Genomic DNA, 17,196 nt, shown 5'->3' on the forward strand with positions numbered 1-17,196 from the left:
AGCTGGAAATAAACATACAAAGATCACAACAGAAAGGAGTGCAGGAAGTGATAAGAAGAGAGGCTAGAAAGGTGGCTTGAGGCCAAGATCCAGGGAATCCTGTCGTTCTCAGGAGTCCGTTTTAAAGAAGGCACACATGTGCCTAAAAATACCCAAGTGCTTGTGTTGTAGCAGATTCATTTCTGCTGGGTTCCCTAATTTCAGAAATGCCTTTAAGAACAATGAAGCAAAAATGCTAAAGAAAATTAAAAAATCACCAAACTAAAGCTTGAGGGCTTATAAATGCTATTAGCTATTTCCATTCTGCAAAACTCTGCTAGTGGAACTTTAATTACTTGGCTTCATTATAAAATTTCCATTGCATGTAAGTGTAAATAATTTCACTCAAATGCTCTCATTTCAATCTGTGGCTGAAAGCATCAGTAGAAATTACATTTTTGTGGCACTTCCCTGGCAGGTTGAAGGAAAATAAAATGTATACTGTTAATCAAGTCATGAGTGACTTTGAAAGCGATAGATTATATCAAGATAGTAAATAATAAGAGATGAGTATATTTTAAAGATTGAAAATATTTTATTTAAACTTTTCTTCATAAACACTTTTAACATTTTTTTCAATTTAAAAACAGAATGGATAGCATAAACATGTTTTATATTCACGGCATGGGAAAAATTACCTGACAGAAATGTAAAGGCTTTCAAAATAGGTATAAAAGGCAAACCTTAAATTAGTCTAAGATTTTTAAATCAGTCCTAGGATTACTTGACTACTGGCCCAAAATGTACCTAAAGGTCAAAATATTTCTTCTATAGACAAAGTATGCCCAAGAGGTACAGGGCATAAACAAGTTAGGTAGAAAATAACCTCTCTGATCACCTCACTGGAACATTCTTTCCGAAAGCAAACACCTAATCCTTACTGATATACTGATTAATAAGGTTCTTAATGTAGTTGTTCCCAAAGACGTAAAACGAAAATCCAATATTAAGGGGGAACAAAGCTGATGGCATTCTCTCAATGTTACTCATGTAATATTGAAGTTACACTGGTGTACTGAAAGGATGCGACTTTCATGAGTTTACCTATTCCAGTCTATGTCTATGGAATATCTGACTTTATAAACTCCTGATAAACTAATTTTTCAGGACTTTCATTTTTAAGATAAATCTCTTTTTAGAAGATACTTATTCCCAAACCAACTCTAATCTGATAGAATGTATGATCCCTAAAAATGTTCAGAGTACAAAAAAAATAAAATAAAAAATGTGTAATAGACAAAGAGGAAAAATGGCACTAGCAGTTTTACTGCCATATAGCCCTCATTTATATCTAATTTACACTATTATCTATGTTGTGTTTTACTTCACTCTAAAACTTTAAATTATGTATTCTCAAAAGAGCTAGTCTTTTCTGAGAGATAGCTTATAAACTGAAATAACAATTTATATTATAAACTGAAATGTTATGACCTACAACCACATATACATATATAAAAATAGTCCCACTGAACGTTTGACATGTTTAGATTATGCAGCTCAAATAATTTGTTATAAAATATTTTAAAGCTTAGTTTCATGTAATTAAGACACAACTCTCCATTTTTTACCACTTCTCCCCACACAAATGTGTGTGTCCTTTACTATAACTTGAGCAGGCTTCCCAGAATGAGGTGTCCAAAGGTGCTGCTTCAGAAAAGATAAGTGAAGGGCTCAGTCAATATTTCACAAATTATAGTAACACTCACACAGAGTAATGAGGACACAGAAAGCTGTCTCAAGAAATGCTAATAATTCTATTAAGTAAGCCTTAGCTTTTTAAAAACCAGTAGTATTTCTTCCAATACAAAACCTTCAATGTGAGAATCTTGAATTTTATGAAAAGGCTGTAGTGCAAGGATTTTCTTTAAGCAGACTAAAATAAAAACTTAGAAGGTCAAAGACATGGAAGAGAACAAATGTTTCTAATTAAGATGCAATTAATAAAGATCAGCCATTTTTGTAAAGTCTGGCATTTAAAATGTAAAATGAAAATTAACACACAAAGATCACAGCGTGTTACACTGTAGTTTTAAATCTCTTACTGAATTTAAAAAAAAAACTATTTTGAGCACATACAATGTATATAAACAAAAATGGTTCCAAATGAAGCACACAAAAAATAAACTCAAAAAAAATTCTATGAAAAAATTTTCCATAGTCTAGTATAACAAAAATAAATCTCTTTCAGCAATTAAACCATAATTTTAAAAGGGAATGTACGTTAATCATGGATTTAAAATAACCTAAGTCAGCACTACAAATAAACAGAAGAGTTTTCTCATACATTCAGAACCCAAGCAATAACAACTATTCTTAAAGCTCAAAACTGATTACAGCTAACATCAGGTCAGACATGACTCACGTGTGAAGCTGAACCCAGAATTAGTTCAAGTTAAGATTTCACAAATTTTCCAAAACATGAACTTTCATCTTGGCCTTGTGCTTTTACAATGAAGACCAAGAATATTCAATTGTTTGTTCCATCTTACTTTAACTAGGGCTACGAAGTCATATCTAAGCAATTAAAGAGAACCACCACGGGAGTGTAAAAGCCTGATAGGGGTACCCTGTCTCAGTCTTTTTCAGCAAAAGACAACAATGAGGAAAATAATGAAGACATTATTGTTATTTTCTTTAAAGCAAGACAGCACACATATAAAATACTACACCAACTAATACATGAGGAACAGAATCAAATGGCTCACCTAATTCCTAGTTTTCAAAAGTACAATGATTAGAAATGATTTTTCAGATGTATAAAAAGACTTTTAGCCATATAACCATGGGAAACAAGGTATCAAATTTAATTTTTAGAAACTAAATGACAGGACCACTTAATAAAAATCTGTCTCATACGTGAAGAATATTATTAACCTGATTTCTAAAACCAATCCCAATGTTTTGCTTTAAAAAAAAAAACTACTTCTGTACCTGACTGTTTCTTAAACTCAAATGCCTCAAGCCGTGGAGTTTTAAAATCAGGTTTTTTTCAGTTGTCTATTTTAATCGCAAAAATGAAACAAGTCTTCACATTTCCATGATTTCGCGCTTCCATTTTATGTTCAGTGGTGGCAGCAGCAAAAAAAAAAAAAAAAAAGAAAGAAAGAAAGAAAAAAAAAGTGAAACTCGAAACTTTTTACAACAGCCGTATAGAAGGCATTGCAATATTGCACCAACATCTAAGATCTGGCAAGTTTTGCCAGCGTAGTATCAGATATAGACTCTACTCAGGATAAAATGGCATCAATTTGAATGATCCACTCCCTGGTTATTCTTGCTTAATTTTGACAACTCTGTTTTTCCTTTGAGTTGAAAGGTGCGGCTAATCCTAAAACACTTAAGAATGATTTTGAACAGTTATCTTGATCCGTGATTTCAAACAGTTATTCTTGATCCATGATTCTGAACAGTTATTCTTGATCCATGATTCTGAACAGTTATTCTTGATCCACTCTGAACTTGGAGGTTACTATCCTTCATGCTAGTAGCTTTCAGTAAATAAAAGCTGAGGGCTTACATCCCCAGTGCCGCTAAATATTTTGTACTAAATAAACAAGAAAATATGACCAGTTAAGATTATAATTCTATTCCTTACCTCTAAGTCAAAACTGAGCTCAAATTTTCCACAAGTTGCTACTTTCCATTCAATAACAGATGCAGCAGCCTTATTGAATGCAAAGAATGGGAGTTGCACTTACTTTGAAGGGACCTTTATTTAGGAGTCTGGTATTACCTAAGTTCTCTTTTAAAAGTGCTTGCACGCTGCAGGGCCAGGCCTTGTCACATACCACTCCAATTCTCACTAAAAACAGGGTAACATTAAACAGACTGCAAAGAAAAACATTTTCAAAAAGAAGACATACATCGATAAGGAACACTAATGTTTACTTTTGAAAGTAAAACATAAAATGTTAGCTTTCATAAAACCATACGTTTCAGGAATATAAGGAGTTTGAATATTACTGAATCAGTATGGACTGAAGATAGGCTACTCTGATACGAAACGAGGACTCCAGTTATTATCTTTCTAAAAATGTTAATACATGAAAAGACGTTACATCTAAAATACAACACGTATGGCAAACCGTGTGTGCAAGTGCACTAGCTTAAAAATATAGAATCCTAACCACGCATAAAAGGGGATGTGCCTTATATATTCATAAGATGTAAGCAAGTATGGATATGCTTTCACTAACACAATGCAGATAAGAGAAGGCAGCTTAGAAATAGTGTTCTGAATATAAAAAAGTTAATCTTGTAGAAAATTTATACTTTTGCGTTTTCAGCAAAAAGCCATGCAAAAAGGTCAAGAGTTTTAAACTTAAATAATAAAATCAAAAAGTCTAACAGACTGAAATACACTGAAATAAATGTTCAAAAAGATTTCAGCTAGAGATAGGAACTGAAATTACATCCAGTGACACTTATCAGGTCTTCTCTTAGAAGATGCATGACTCCTACACTGACATTTGAAAGAAATGTTTAAAGCATAACATCAACTTCCCAGATAAGTGAATTGTTCTATTAAACTGCTTCTGGAAGTAGTTTCAAGAGCTAGCGCTTACAACTGACTTATTGCATGAGTTTGAGGCCACTAAAAAGAAAAAAAAGGATGCTAGCACAGAATGAAAACATTTTTACGATATTAGACCAATGGCTTTGAGAGTAAAACTGGTGAGGTTTTTCTTATGTTTTTTAATTAACTACTCTGTCGCAAATGGATTTTGTTTGGCTTTTTTGAAGGGAGAAAGATGTCATCAGTTGCAACGTCTGACCTCATCCAGAATATATTCTGGAAAATGCAGGTTGCACACTTGTAAACCATCCAGCTTGCAGGGCATCCGCGGGTACTCATCTTCCTTCCACTTGTTTTCATCCGGATCAAAGGTGAGAATAGAATCGCTGTAATGACCGTTGTAGCAAAGGCCTCCAAGAACCATTATTTGTCTGTCCAGCACAGTCACACCATGGCCACTTCTACCAATTGGCATGGATGCCAAGATGGTCCACTGATCAGTCTCTGGGTTGTACACTTCTGTGGAAGGGCATCCCTGAGACTCAAAAGAGGCTCTCAAGATCACACAGACACCACCGAAGACATAAAGCTTGCCATTGTATGAAATCATCTTGTGAAAGCATCTGGCATAATTCATTTTGCTCTTATTCTCCCAACAGTTGGTAACTACTTGCGTTCTCCTGGTCCGCTGTTCTATGGTCCCTTCTTTACTGGGGTCAAACACGCATACTTGCTTGGAGGTGGAAGATGAGGTGATTCCACCAGTGATAAACAACTTGTTATTGAGCACTGTCCCCTCATGTCCATATTTGTTAACTGGATAAGGATCCACAAATTCCCATTTATCATTGGTGATGTCATATCTCTCAGTTGAATAGAAAGTCTCATCTCTGGTTCTGCCTGCTACAGCGTAAATAAACTTCCCAATAACACCAACTGCGAATTCTGAACGTGGCACAGACATGTCTGCCATTCGGAGCCAAGAGTTTTGTCTTGGGTCATATCTAAACACTTTGGAAGAAGCATGGAATTCGCCATCTGGGCCCAGCTCTTCCCCGCCCAACAAGAACACGAAGTTATTGACGATAGCAAGGCAGTCCGGACGCAGAGGTACTTGTGGGCCCTCTAGTTCCCACCAGACTCTTGGTTTCTTTAAGAGAAGTATTTTACTGTTAACCATGCTATGTCCAATCATGCCTCGGAATACTGTAGTTTGGGGTTTGGCAGAGCGGATGCGGCTTGATTTCATATCCAACAGAGGCTGCTGGTGAATGTTCTGAAAGTAATTCAATGCTTGCTCAACTTCATAGCGCAGCTGTCGAGAGTATCTGTAAAATTCTGATGTCTTAACCTAAGAATACAAGTAAAAGAATTTAACAAAAAAAAAAAAAAGAGAGAAAAGAACATCAATGGCAAAATATCAAAGCCCACTAAGATTAGCTTTTGATTTTAAGCTACTTTCCTAAAACTGATTTCCTGTTAAGATCATACACTTTCTTTTTAACAAATCTCTTATATTTGTTTTTGTAATTTGTATTTGTAGTAATTAATGCACATTCCCAATCTTTTTCAAGTAAACAAGTTATTCTCTAGGCACAAGCTAAATTCCTCTAACAAAATGTTATTAGTCTATGTCAGGCCCTAGGCTACAAGTGGTGGCTATAGAAGGATAAGCAGAGGTTTCACAGCAGAGGAAACCTTGGCCATGGTTTTCTTAACCATAAGGAACACTGTAAGAACAACCATGACTGAATAATCTAAGGAATTAAGTTGTTTGGTGTGAGTTTGTTTGTAGTGAGTTGGTAAAAATTTAAAGACACAAAAAAATTCTCAGTCGGTTTTAGACATAAAATTTTGGTCTAGTGTCACCAACTCCTACAGTAATAGTTCAGTTGACAACAAAAGGTCAAACTTTTTCCTTTGTTTTTGGAGTTGGAACTACCTAATTATGATTGCTAAGATCTTATGAAACTTTTAAGTATTATGCTAAGATCTTATGAAACTTTTAAGTATTATGCTAACTACTGTGGGGAGATTTTTTTTAAAAAGCAGAAGATGTGGTTCATTCACTCAAAGAACTTAGAATATATTTGGGGAAATAAAAAAAATACACATCTACCAGTTTTAAGCAAATGAGGCAATTGACAGTTAAGTATGAAGCTGTATAGCACATCTGTGAGTGCTATAGAACTTTAGATAAAGAAAATATCAAACTGGTCCAAAACATTCAGGGGATATTTTGTGAAAGAGGTAGGAAGTTGGAAATCAAGCAGAAAGAGCCTGTATCATAATGACAAGGATGAGGTAAGAGGGTTAGGATTTGGATGGTAGAATTAGACACTGTGGAGAAAAAATTGACAGAAGTTTGTGGCCGATTTGAAGTAGAGATAAGATGAAGAAACAGGACTCAAATGTGATTTGAGGATTTAGAAGTAGGTGATAGGGAGAGTGGTACTGATAAGGGAAACAAGGAAGATGGTTTGGGAGAGGCATTCAACTTCACTGGTGATGAATGTGAATTGCTAGTAGGATGCTGAGGTGGAAATGTCTAGGAGCCTGTTGGAAATCTGGGATGACAGCTTGGGAGGGAGTCAAAACCAGGCATATGTGTTTATGAACTTGCTTTCCTTCTTTGCATCTCTCCTTTCTCTTCCCTTCTTTCTTTCTCATTCACTTCCGACCATAGTCCAAAAAAACATATCTGAAACAGAAAGCACTACAGATGTTTACTTGAAGTATTTTGAGAACTGTATTTCAATATAGTTGGCTTCCTTTGTAATCCTAAGCATTTTATTTTATGTACTTAAAATCACTATTCTGAGGGGGAAGGGTCCTTCCATGGGTCTTGCCAGACTAGCCAAGGGGTAAATGGCACAAAAAAGATCGAGAACTCCATGTCTTTGTAAAACAGAGAAAACTGACATTACTGCAGAAACAGGTGCTTTATGTGTGCATCTCATGTTAAATTATTCCTCCTCTGAGAAAGTGGTAACCATTCTCCTAGTGAGAAAACTGATGCTTAGAATGTTAAGTGACTTGCCCAAATTATTTACATGACTAAAACTAGTAGAGCTGGGAGCTGAACCTTCAACCAGGACAGTCTTATTCCAAGGCTCAATTTCTAGTATATTATAACACTGCTTCCATCACTCTTTAGAAAACTCTTTAAATGACATACTTATTAAATTAAAAAAAACACTTAATATGTTTCAATGAATTAGTCTAATGGTCCCTCTAAGAGAAAAGATAGTAAATAATAATGGTAAACAATTTCAGTAAAGAGAAAAATGATTAAGATCTGAGGTCTTATCCTGTACTACTTTTACTTCACATATAAACAGTTAAAACAGACTATTTGTTACCATGGAGTGATCACAATATATTTTCTAAAAGGCAATAGTACTCTGGTATCCCAATTAAATAAAATTTTGTATATGTTTGCTTGTGTTAAAAGTGATTATTTCTGGTATTCCAGATTTTTGCATTCTTTTTCATGTGTCACATTTACAGAATCTTGTCATTCAAACAATTGGTCTCCTAAAACCACCATAAATGTCTGATTAGTAAAAAAGAGACATCTTTTCAAATCTTCATTTTCCATTCATTTCTTCTATGAACTAATAGTGTGCCTCACCTATTTTTCTCATCTTTTTCTTATTGATTTCTAAGAGCTAAAAGGCAATATCTTGGAAATCAACAAGAAACATAAATCTCAAATTAAATATTTAAGTGCCTACTGTGCACAGCCAGTAGACTGACAGTTACACAGGTTTTAAAGTAATAGAATCAGCATAATAATTAAGAACCTCATCAAACAGCCCAGTAGGGTGATTAAGAATTTGACTTAGGAAATATCTGACTTTCCCACTCACAAGCTGTGTGATTTTGGGCAAGTGACTCAACATTCTTAAGCCTATTTCCTCATCTGTATTATTGGGACAACAATATCACCTAAACCTCATAACCCTAAGGTAGAAGATGGGCAAGATAATCCTATGTGGAAAGTACTTAGTATGGTGCCTGTCATGTGGCTGTGTAGAAAACATTACAGCTGCTATTAGCTATTATTACTGACCAGGAGACATCTGTTTAAGTATCACTCAGTCTACATTAGTGCATCTGATGATGTGCTTTTGGTTTGTGTAAAAATTCAGTCTTCCAGAAACTGGACGAGAAATTAGAAAAACTGATACTTTGTACCTAATCTTCACCAGGAAAGCATGACTGGTGACATGCAAGTAGGAGGAAGCTTTAAAGGAAGCAGCCGTATTGTCTGGAGATCAAGAAAGAAAAGGAAGGGGAATGCTGCCCATATTGCATAGTCAGATTTCAAGATTTTCAAAGGAAAATTAGGATCAATTCCAAGATCAGAAACTGTGTAAGGAAGCTTGAGAAAGCTTGGAGGCTCTCAAAAGTAATAATGCTGACTGCATAACTGCAAAACACACTGATGAGGGGAAGAAAAGGGGAAAGCATCTAAAAAATCTGATGTGCTGCACAGAGAGCTTTCTGGAATTCAGATGTTAAAAAACCATTTACAACAGATGGTAAAAAAAAAAAAAAACAGGCATATAAACCAAGTATTATGAACAATGAAATGGAGCTTTAAGAATATTGTGAACAAAGCTAAAGCCTAAAGATGAATTGTGACTTTACAAAGTGCCAGATCGTGAATAAATGGCATTTTAGAGGCTAAAGTAAAAAAAAAAAAAAAGTAGAGAAAAAAGTGAATTCCTCCCTGGGTGACATGGTTAATGTAATATTTACAAAGATAAAGAGAAACAGCCTCCTATCTTATTTCCATTCTCGGCTAAGAATATTCTTTTCAATCTGAAGATCAAACATAATGACTAAGAAGAAACTTAAATCCAAGATGGCTGAGAAAAAAAGAAAAACCAGCTAGATATTCTCACCGAGTTCAAGTCATTTGATCTCTCAAGTCACGTCCTGGGATCCTAGGAGGCTTCGCAGATAAGGCTGCTTAATTGCTTTCTGTAATCTGTGTGGAATCATGAAAAATAGGAGAGGACTAGAAACCAGACAGATCTCTGAACTACAGACCGGTTAGCTAGAGGCTGATCCTGAACTGTGAAAAACTGTTAGCACTTGCATATAAGAAAGCACTACAAGCCAGGAGGCAACACAGACTCACCAAGTAATGCCCAGACTGACCATTTCTGGTTTAAATTTTGATACTGTAACAACACTGATAGAGAATGAGAGAACTTATGACTTTGGCAAAGTAATCAACAAAGCCTAATCATAAAGAAAACAGAAACACTAGGGACCCATGAAACACCTGAAGTTCCAACAATGACTGTGTTAATGCATTTAGGGTGGGAGGTGGGAAGTCCACAGCTTTTATCAAATGCTCCAGGGATCCACAAACTTCAAACGTAAAGCTTTTAACTGACTCTACCCTTACCACGAACCAAAAATGTGATATGACAGTCTTCAGAACTAATAAAATTGTGGACCAAATTAAAAGAACAGACAACCCTACCCTATCTGCTCAGGTGGAACCACAACTAAGACAGTGCTCAATTCCACCACTGTACTTTATTTATTTTTTACCACTGTACTTTAGATGACAAAGTGGATCATGTCCAGAAGACAGCAAAGGGATCCAAATCATAGGAAGAGTAGTCAGACTAGGAATGTTTCAATTCAAGAGAAGACGCAGGAGAAAAATGGCACCTGTTTTCAAGGCCAGTAAGTAGAAGCTAAAAGAAAGATTTTAGGCCAAAATAAGGAGGAGCTTTGTAATCAGGACTGACAACTTAATGGATGTTCACTGCATTATTATTTGTAAGAGCACAAAAACTGGGCATAACTCACATATCAATATGAAACTGACTGAACAAACTCTGGTATATAACATATGCAATCGAAAAGAATGAGATTAATCCATATGCAGTAACACAGACATTTAAAATGTCAAATGACAAAACCTGCAGAGCTGTATACATAATATTCTCAAAAAATAAAAATGGACTCACAGTCAGTAATCTATGCAGGAGGAAAATGTACTTAATATGTGTACAACATATACTTACTAATGAGCTCGTGAGGGACTTTGCTTTTCACAGGGGCTCTAGTAAAAAGGATACAGGTGCATGTTCCCAAAGTCAAGAGCAGTATACCTCTGAGTCTAAGCATACTGCCACTGAAGGAACTTCAGGTGTGACCACCCATCCAGTGTCTCATGAGGACTAGGCACCATGGCCTGTAATGGCATTCCACCTTTCAACCCCAGGTTCTTGCAGATCACATCGAACGGGACCAGCTTAATGGCTTCCTACAGTCTATTTCTGAGTCTTTCTTTGTTTATACCCACTCTTCTGGCCCCTTTGTTCTCTCCCTATTCATTCTATTGTGCTCCTTTGATATCTGGGTTCCAATGGGTTTACAAGCACCACTTGAGCACTATGTTGAAGTCCCAGTCAAAGTTACACCTTTACCCGATTTGCTCTACCTCTAAGTCCACCACACTGGAAGTTGTGCCTTTTGAGATAGCTGTTATACCGTAAGAGATCTTCTAACCGAACAAGTTTAGCTCATAATTCTCTCTGCCAAGGCTAGAAGTTCTAGATCTACCTTGCCCTTTTCTCTGGGCTACTTATCGCTGCAATTTTACTCTAAAACCACACAAAATCCATAAACATAACTAGCTTCTCCTTTCATGGCAGAAACAGGAAATTAATGCCTCACTGATAATCCTAGACAAAGTAAATACAAATACTCCGCTTTAGAACAGAAAGCGTAGGGCCGAAACCTTCTCCGTGAATGCAATCACTCAAAATGCATTAATGAAGGGGACTATTCAAAAAGAAATGTGTGGCTCACCTTTTCACAGAGAAAGCATTTCTCTCATCATTGGCTCCTCATGTAACAGTTTACCTATCTGTATATATCAGTGGCTCTCAAAAGAAAGAATATGGGAAGGACGACACTTCTTTCATGTTCTGAACTACTTTCCTTATTCTTTCTAGGATTTAAAAAGCTGTCTTATTTTGAAACTTGCAAAGAATATTTTATCACTTTTCGTGCTTTGATACTTTAAAAATTGTATTATGAAAAGCATTTTGAAGTGAAAGTATTTATTACCTCTTAAAAACAGTGATCTAAAAATTTTAAATTGGCCATTTCCTCCTCTAATAATCTTTTAGTTTAATGTAATTGTGTGCATGCACATAGAGAAAATGTGAGAAATTAATAATTTTAAATGTGGTTCCTAGAAATATATTTATTAAGTCAAAGAATTATTAGCTAGCCATTACCACTGGGTAAAAATTCCATGATTCTCCCCGCACTGTCAAAATGTTGTATAATCCACTTATTAAATTTTTAACTTTTAAAGGTAATTTGTTTATACTATTCTTAATTTTGAAAGAATTAAAATGAAACAGGCAATACAATTAAAACAGGCATTTCCATAGAGCTTACTATTTTTTTAATTAAAAATCTACAATTTAAAAATATCTACTAAAAAGGGGTACAGTCTAAAAAATTATTTTACATTTTCAGCCAACTAATTTAAGGTATTATCAGCTGTTTCACCTTCCGAAAGGATTTTTTAAATGCCCAATACACTTATACTAAATCAAAACAAAATGTCTTTTATTAGTTTACCCAGTTGTGGGGAGGTAGAAGGGGTGGGGACTGAGGGTTAGAATCATCTCTGAACTCAAGATCCCAGGTCTAGGACTCGACACCGTGCACAGGCCACTGTGTGACCACGGACAAACCTCCAGTTTAGGTGTTTTCCCATCATAAAAAGGAGTACGCTGCATGAACAGGCAGCTCTCCGGCCCTTCCCACATTCACAACTACTAACCTCATTTTTGGAATGATGAGTATAAGGTGTCATGTGGAAGGAAGATTGAGTCCTAGCTGTCAGTTTTATCATCCTTCCTACATGATCCAGTGTTCTCAAATACCCAGAAATAAAGCAGTGACTGTCATGGAACTTTAGTGGGAAAACAAATTATGTCTTTGGGAACCACAGCTACATTTGATATTGATTTTTATATTCAGTAAAATGTGGAAATCTTTATATGTTATACTGCAAAAGCATCTATCCTGATATCAGAAGTCTACTTATAAAATCATGCTCAGAACTGAGGTTGATCCTGATTTATGTGAAACAAAATCATCACAAAAAAGCTAGCTACAAAAGGCCTTTAATTAATCCCTTTGTCCTGAAAAACTGAATAATGACCAGGGATAAGGCTATTTTAAAAATATCAGTTCCTGCTAAGCACAAATCCTCTTAGTAATACTATAATTGCAGTCAAATGCCAAATGGTAAAGGCAAATTTTAAAAAGGATTTACCCATCCTGTCTTCTCCAAGCAGAGTCTAAAATATTGACAGAGCTTCAGAAGGCAGCGACCAGGGCAAATGGGAGCAAGGGAGAGGACTCCCTGAGGACAATATTCTAATAAGAGTTTCAGCACAATCTGGTGAGTCCTCTTATCTGCTCAACTTTTCTATACAGTGAAAAATGTTTAACTCAAAAGTAAATGTTTTTCACATGTAGAAAACAAATTATGGTTACCAAGAGGATAGATGGGCAATAAACTGGGACATTGGGATTGACATATACACACTATAGCACAGGGAACTCTACTCAATACTCTATAATGACCTATATGGGAAAAGAATCTAAAAAGGACTGGATACATGAATATGTATAACTGATTCATTTAGCTATACAGCAGAAACTAATACAACACTGTAAATCAACTATACTCCAAAAAAATCAATTATAAATAAATGTGCTTACGGAACTCCCTGGTGGTCCAGTTGTGAGGACTTGGAGCTTTCGCCGCCAAGGGCCTAGGATCAATCCCTAGTCAGGGAACTAAGATCCCACAAGCCCCACTGTGTGGCCAAATAAATAAATAAATAAATGTGCTTAGAAAATTTAATTTCCTTCCAATTTTGATGCAATAGTAATAGAGCACCACTAGAAATTAGAGTACACAAGCCTAAAGGTAGAAAATTTTGAAAGACTTAAGAACATCTTATCATTTGCTTATACTAATATTTAGAGAATACAACTAAGTTCTAGAATTCGAAACTTTTTTACACACTTTTCTCCTATTTATGGAAATACACTCAACTACATAAATATCTTATTTATAAATATGGAAGAGCAGAAGCAAAGGCAAAAGTTTAATCCTAAAACTAACTCTGAATGAGCAAGGCTTACCTATGACACGGAACATTTTCTGGGTAAGTATTACATCTGAGAATTAAAACTTTAAAGCCTAAAATCTTAATAAGCCCCTGTGTTTCCTTTCCTGCTCCTAACTTTTTCTCCAGTCAGTTTCTGACTTCTCTGATCCTTTTAGATTTCTGTTTATCATGTTTTTTTCCCCTTAATTTTTCCCATTCATTAAAAAATTTTTCTCCTTTTACAGGTAAACATGCTATCCCCATTACATGTCTTCCCTTCCTTTTACAACAGTTAATTTCCAATTCTGTGCTTTTGTTTTCATCTCCCTTTTATTTAAAAGGAAAATCAGCACGTAAGGTTGAATTTTTTAACTCCAATTTTAGTAGGTTCCTGTCAGCTTAAGATAGTCTTTTTCATGGGATGAACACCAGTCAACACCTAGACTACCAGCACTCTCCAGGAACCTGAACCTGGAGTGAATGCAAATCAAAGGTGGGAAATAAGAACATTCCTATCTGTACACAAAGGGCAGAAGACTTGAGAAAAATACCCTGGGTGAGTTTTAAAGAACTGTACACGTATTAATTACAATCATCCCAGTCCAAGGGGCTGGAAGGGAGAGGTCAGCAAAAAGGAAACATGTAGAAAAAGATTTTAAATTAACTGAGAAAGCATGCTTAACCCACTGACCTAGTTTCAAACAAAAACCTGCTAATCTTGTGCTTTTACTCCAAGGGGCAAGTGAGCTGATTGTTAAGTAATTTCAAGTTTATAGCTATATAAGTCCTGTTAATTTATGAAGGGGATTTTAAACTTTTTCAAAAACAACACAAGCTTATTAGAAATTCTAATCAAAGTTCACATTTGAAATCCAGGTTATTATCTTTTTAAAATATGTTTTCTGTCAAATACAGCACTGCTTGTTTCTTAAAACTGTGAGGGTTAGAGGGAAATTTATTTTTCCTCTAGATTTGTCTGATTGTAGCTTAACTCATTAGAAGTAATTACTTTTTTTGAATTTGGGGGCAAACTCTGGTAACACTAGAGTTATTGGTTTGGTTTCTGGACAGAAATTTTGGATTGGTCAAGTGTGAGATTAGTCAAAACATTTTACAGTGCCTAAATGAAAGAATTCTGAAGGGTGCATACCACCTACACTTTTTATAGATGTGTCCTTGCTAAAAGCAAACGGAATAAAGTAGAGTTAATCTCTATCATCTATCAAATGTGTTGTGCCTCAATTAACCAGAATATCACAGCACCCAAGCATGACACATGAATAAGTTTCCTTATGTGTCACAGTCCATTGTTAATGCTATATAAGCCAACTACGCTGATAGAGAAATATTTGGAAGATTATCAGTGCTTTGTGAAGACCAGTTCTGCGAGCTACCATGTTCTTAGGAAGGTACTAAAAGGGTCTTAGTAAGGTAAACTTGTAATACTTAAATTCTATCAGTTTCAAGGTAAGTCCAGGACACCTTATCCGCATTTTATAGTGTAGCTTTTAAAGTCACACATTCTGCTCCTTAAGTAAAAGACATTTTTAAAAAAGTGTTAGCCTTTCTAAGCATAAAATTTCACTCTGATCCTAGGATTAATATTCACTAGTAATGAATTTATCTTTTAATGGACTATCAAAATTATCTTAAGGCTGTAAATATCCTTATAACAAATTTTATCAAATGTAGATATGATTTGTTAAATCCAAATATATTCTCAGTGAAGGAGAATTAACCTCTTTTCTCATTAAAACATTAGTTTTGCTCTTCAAAAGTTTATATAAACTCAATTTGGGGGGATATGGTGAATTACATTTAACAGATCAGAGGGAAAAAGCACATTAGAGTATCTGAATATCATAAACTACTTTATAAAACATTTGAAATAAAGCAGAATTCATCTATATAACCTGATTCCTTCAAAAATATTTTCTTCTGAAAAATTTTAAGATTATGATTATGATTAATACAATTTCTAAAGACATCATTGGTATGCTAAATCTTACTTTATGCATATTTATGACATGGAAGATAAATCAACATATGGGTATTTTAATGACTAATCTAACAAATTTGTAAAAAGATCTTTTCTGTACAAAAAAGTATATGTGCCTTTTGCCAAATATACATTCACTTCATAAAATGTTTTTGATAAACTAATAATTGTTTTTTAAAAACTAAAAGACCAAAGAGGACAAAGTTTAAACTATTTAAATCTGCACATCACTGAAATTCAGAATGACAAATGTCAGGCCTAATCTCTCCAGATGCAAAGACCGTTAGAGTTAGCAAAAATATATGCTACAGATATTTGCATTATGTAAAAACTGAAATTGATGTCTAGTATTAAAACTGGGAATCCACTATAGATAAAACAAATCATAAGAACTCCTAAACAACTATATCAAAAGGACAAGATCCTTAAATTTATTTTCAGGTTTTTTTGATTATACAGTAAAAACTCCAGAATTGTGCTTTCATATCTTATTCCCATATCTTATACTTTTTTTCAGTGCCATTAAAATTGTTAGGCTATGTTTCCTTCATGCAAACATGTTAGGATTTTGACAACTCTGTACCAACTTCTAAGCCACCCAAGCAGGGCCACAGAGTTAACTGCGTGCTTCCTGCACCGCAGAATCCTCTCCTCTCCCAACTCTGGCAGCTCCAACTGAGAAGCAAGCAGACCTGGGTCCAGTCTGGACAGAGCGCCTACTCTTGGATAAGACTCCCAGACCATTCTGAGCCTGTTTTCCTAGCTACAAAACAGAGAGAACCTATTGACTTTGCCTATGTGTAGAGCACTCAGTGCATGGCCTGGCATGTATGTGTTAGGTGTTCAGATTAAGAGAATCACTGCCTAGATGGAACTTGGTGTGGAAATCTGGGAGTCTTGGTCTCTTGGGTGAAGATCCTATCCCAGAATATTCAGTACAGAAGTTTAAGACAGTTTTTCAGCTGGGGAGAAATTCTAGTAGAGGACTAGGGGAAAAGAATAAATCTAAAGACTTCGGCAGATCCAGAGGGCATGATCCAGATACCTGGAATCAGTGGGGGCTCTTCCTTGGGGAGAGGCAGAATGACCCCTTACAAAGCCACTGCTCAGATCTGATCAAGCCACTGCTAAGATCTGATCGTTACTACCAAAGGAAGAATTAAAATCTCTCAAGATTCCTTCACCAAGTTCTGTTCAATCACTTTTGAATTGTCCTGAGGCCAGGGAAAGGATTCAGACAAAGAGATGCTATTCTCAAGCTATCTGCATCAGCCACTCCACAGAATAATTAGCTAAGGTAAGTTATCTGTTAATTGAACACTAAACCTAACAGAACATTTCTAAAGGCTAAAACTCCAGGAGAGGGGTTATATATGTGAGAAAGACTGTTTAATGTATGCATCTTTAGAGTTTCTAAAGCACAACTTAACTCCTTGAACTTCTAGAGCAGCTCAGTGCAA

The 17,196-nt window shown here is 35.4% G+C and overlaps 1 protein-coding gene and 1 non-coding gene across 3 annotated transcripts in view; one reads left to right on the plus strand and one right to left on the minus strand.

Annotated features, from left to right (window-relative positions):
- Positions 1–1,770: 1,770 nt before the first annotated feature.
- Positions 1,771–17,196, minus strand: part of KLHL15 (kelch like family member 15) — a 32,332-nt gene continuing 16,906 nt past the window's right edge. For both annotated transcript variants that reach the window (XM_043458692.1, XM_043458691.1), the window contains exon 4: positions 1,771–5,906. In XM_043458692.1, the coding sequence (XP_043314627.1) occupies positions 4,797–5,906 (1,110 nt within the window). In that variant the 3' untranslated portion in view covers positions 1,771–4,796. The remainder of the gene's footprint in view (positions 5,907–17,196) is intronic.
- TRNAE-UUC lies at positions 13,348–13,420 on the plus strand. The gene has a single exon. It is a non-coding gene; the product is annotated as a tRNA-Glu (tRNA).

Source organism: Cervus canadensis, chromosome X (genome assembly GCF_019320065.1).
Source record: "Cervus canadensis isolate Bull #8, Minnesota chromosome X, ASM1932006v1, whole genome shotgun sequence".
In the NCBI taxonomy this organism is placed as follows: Eukaryota; Metazoa; Chordata; class Mammalia; order Artiodactyla; family Cervidae; genus Cervus; species Cervus canadensis.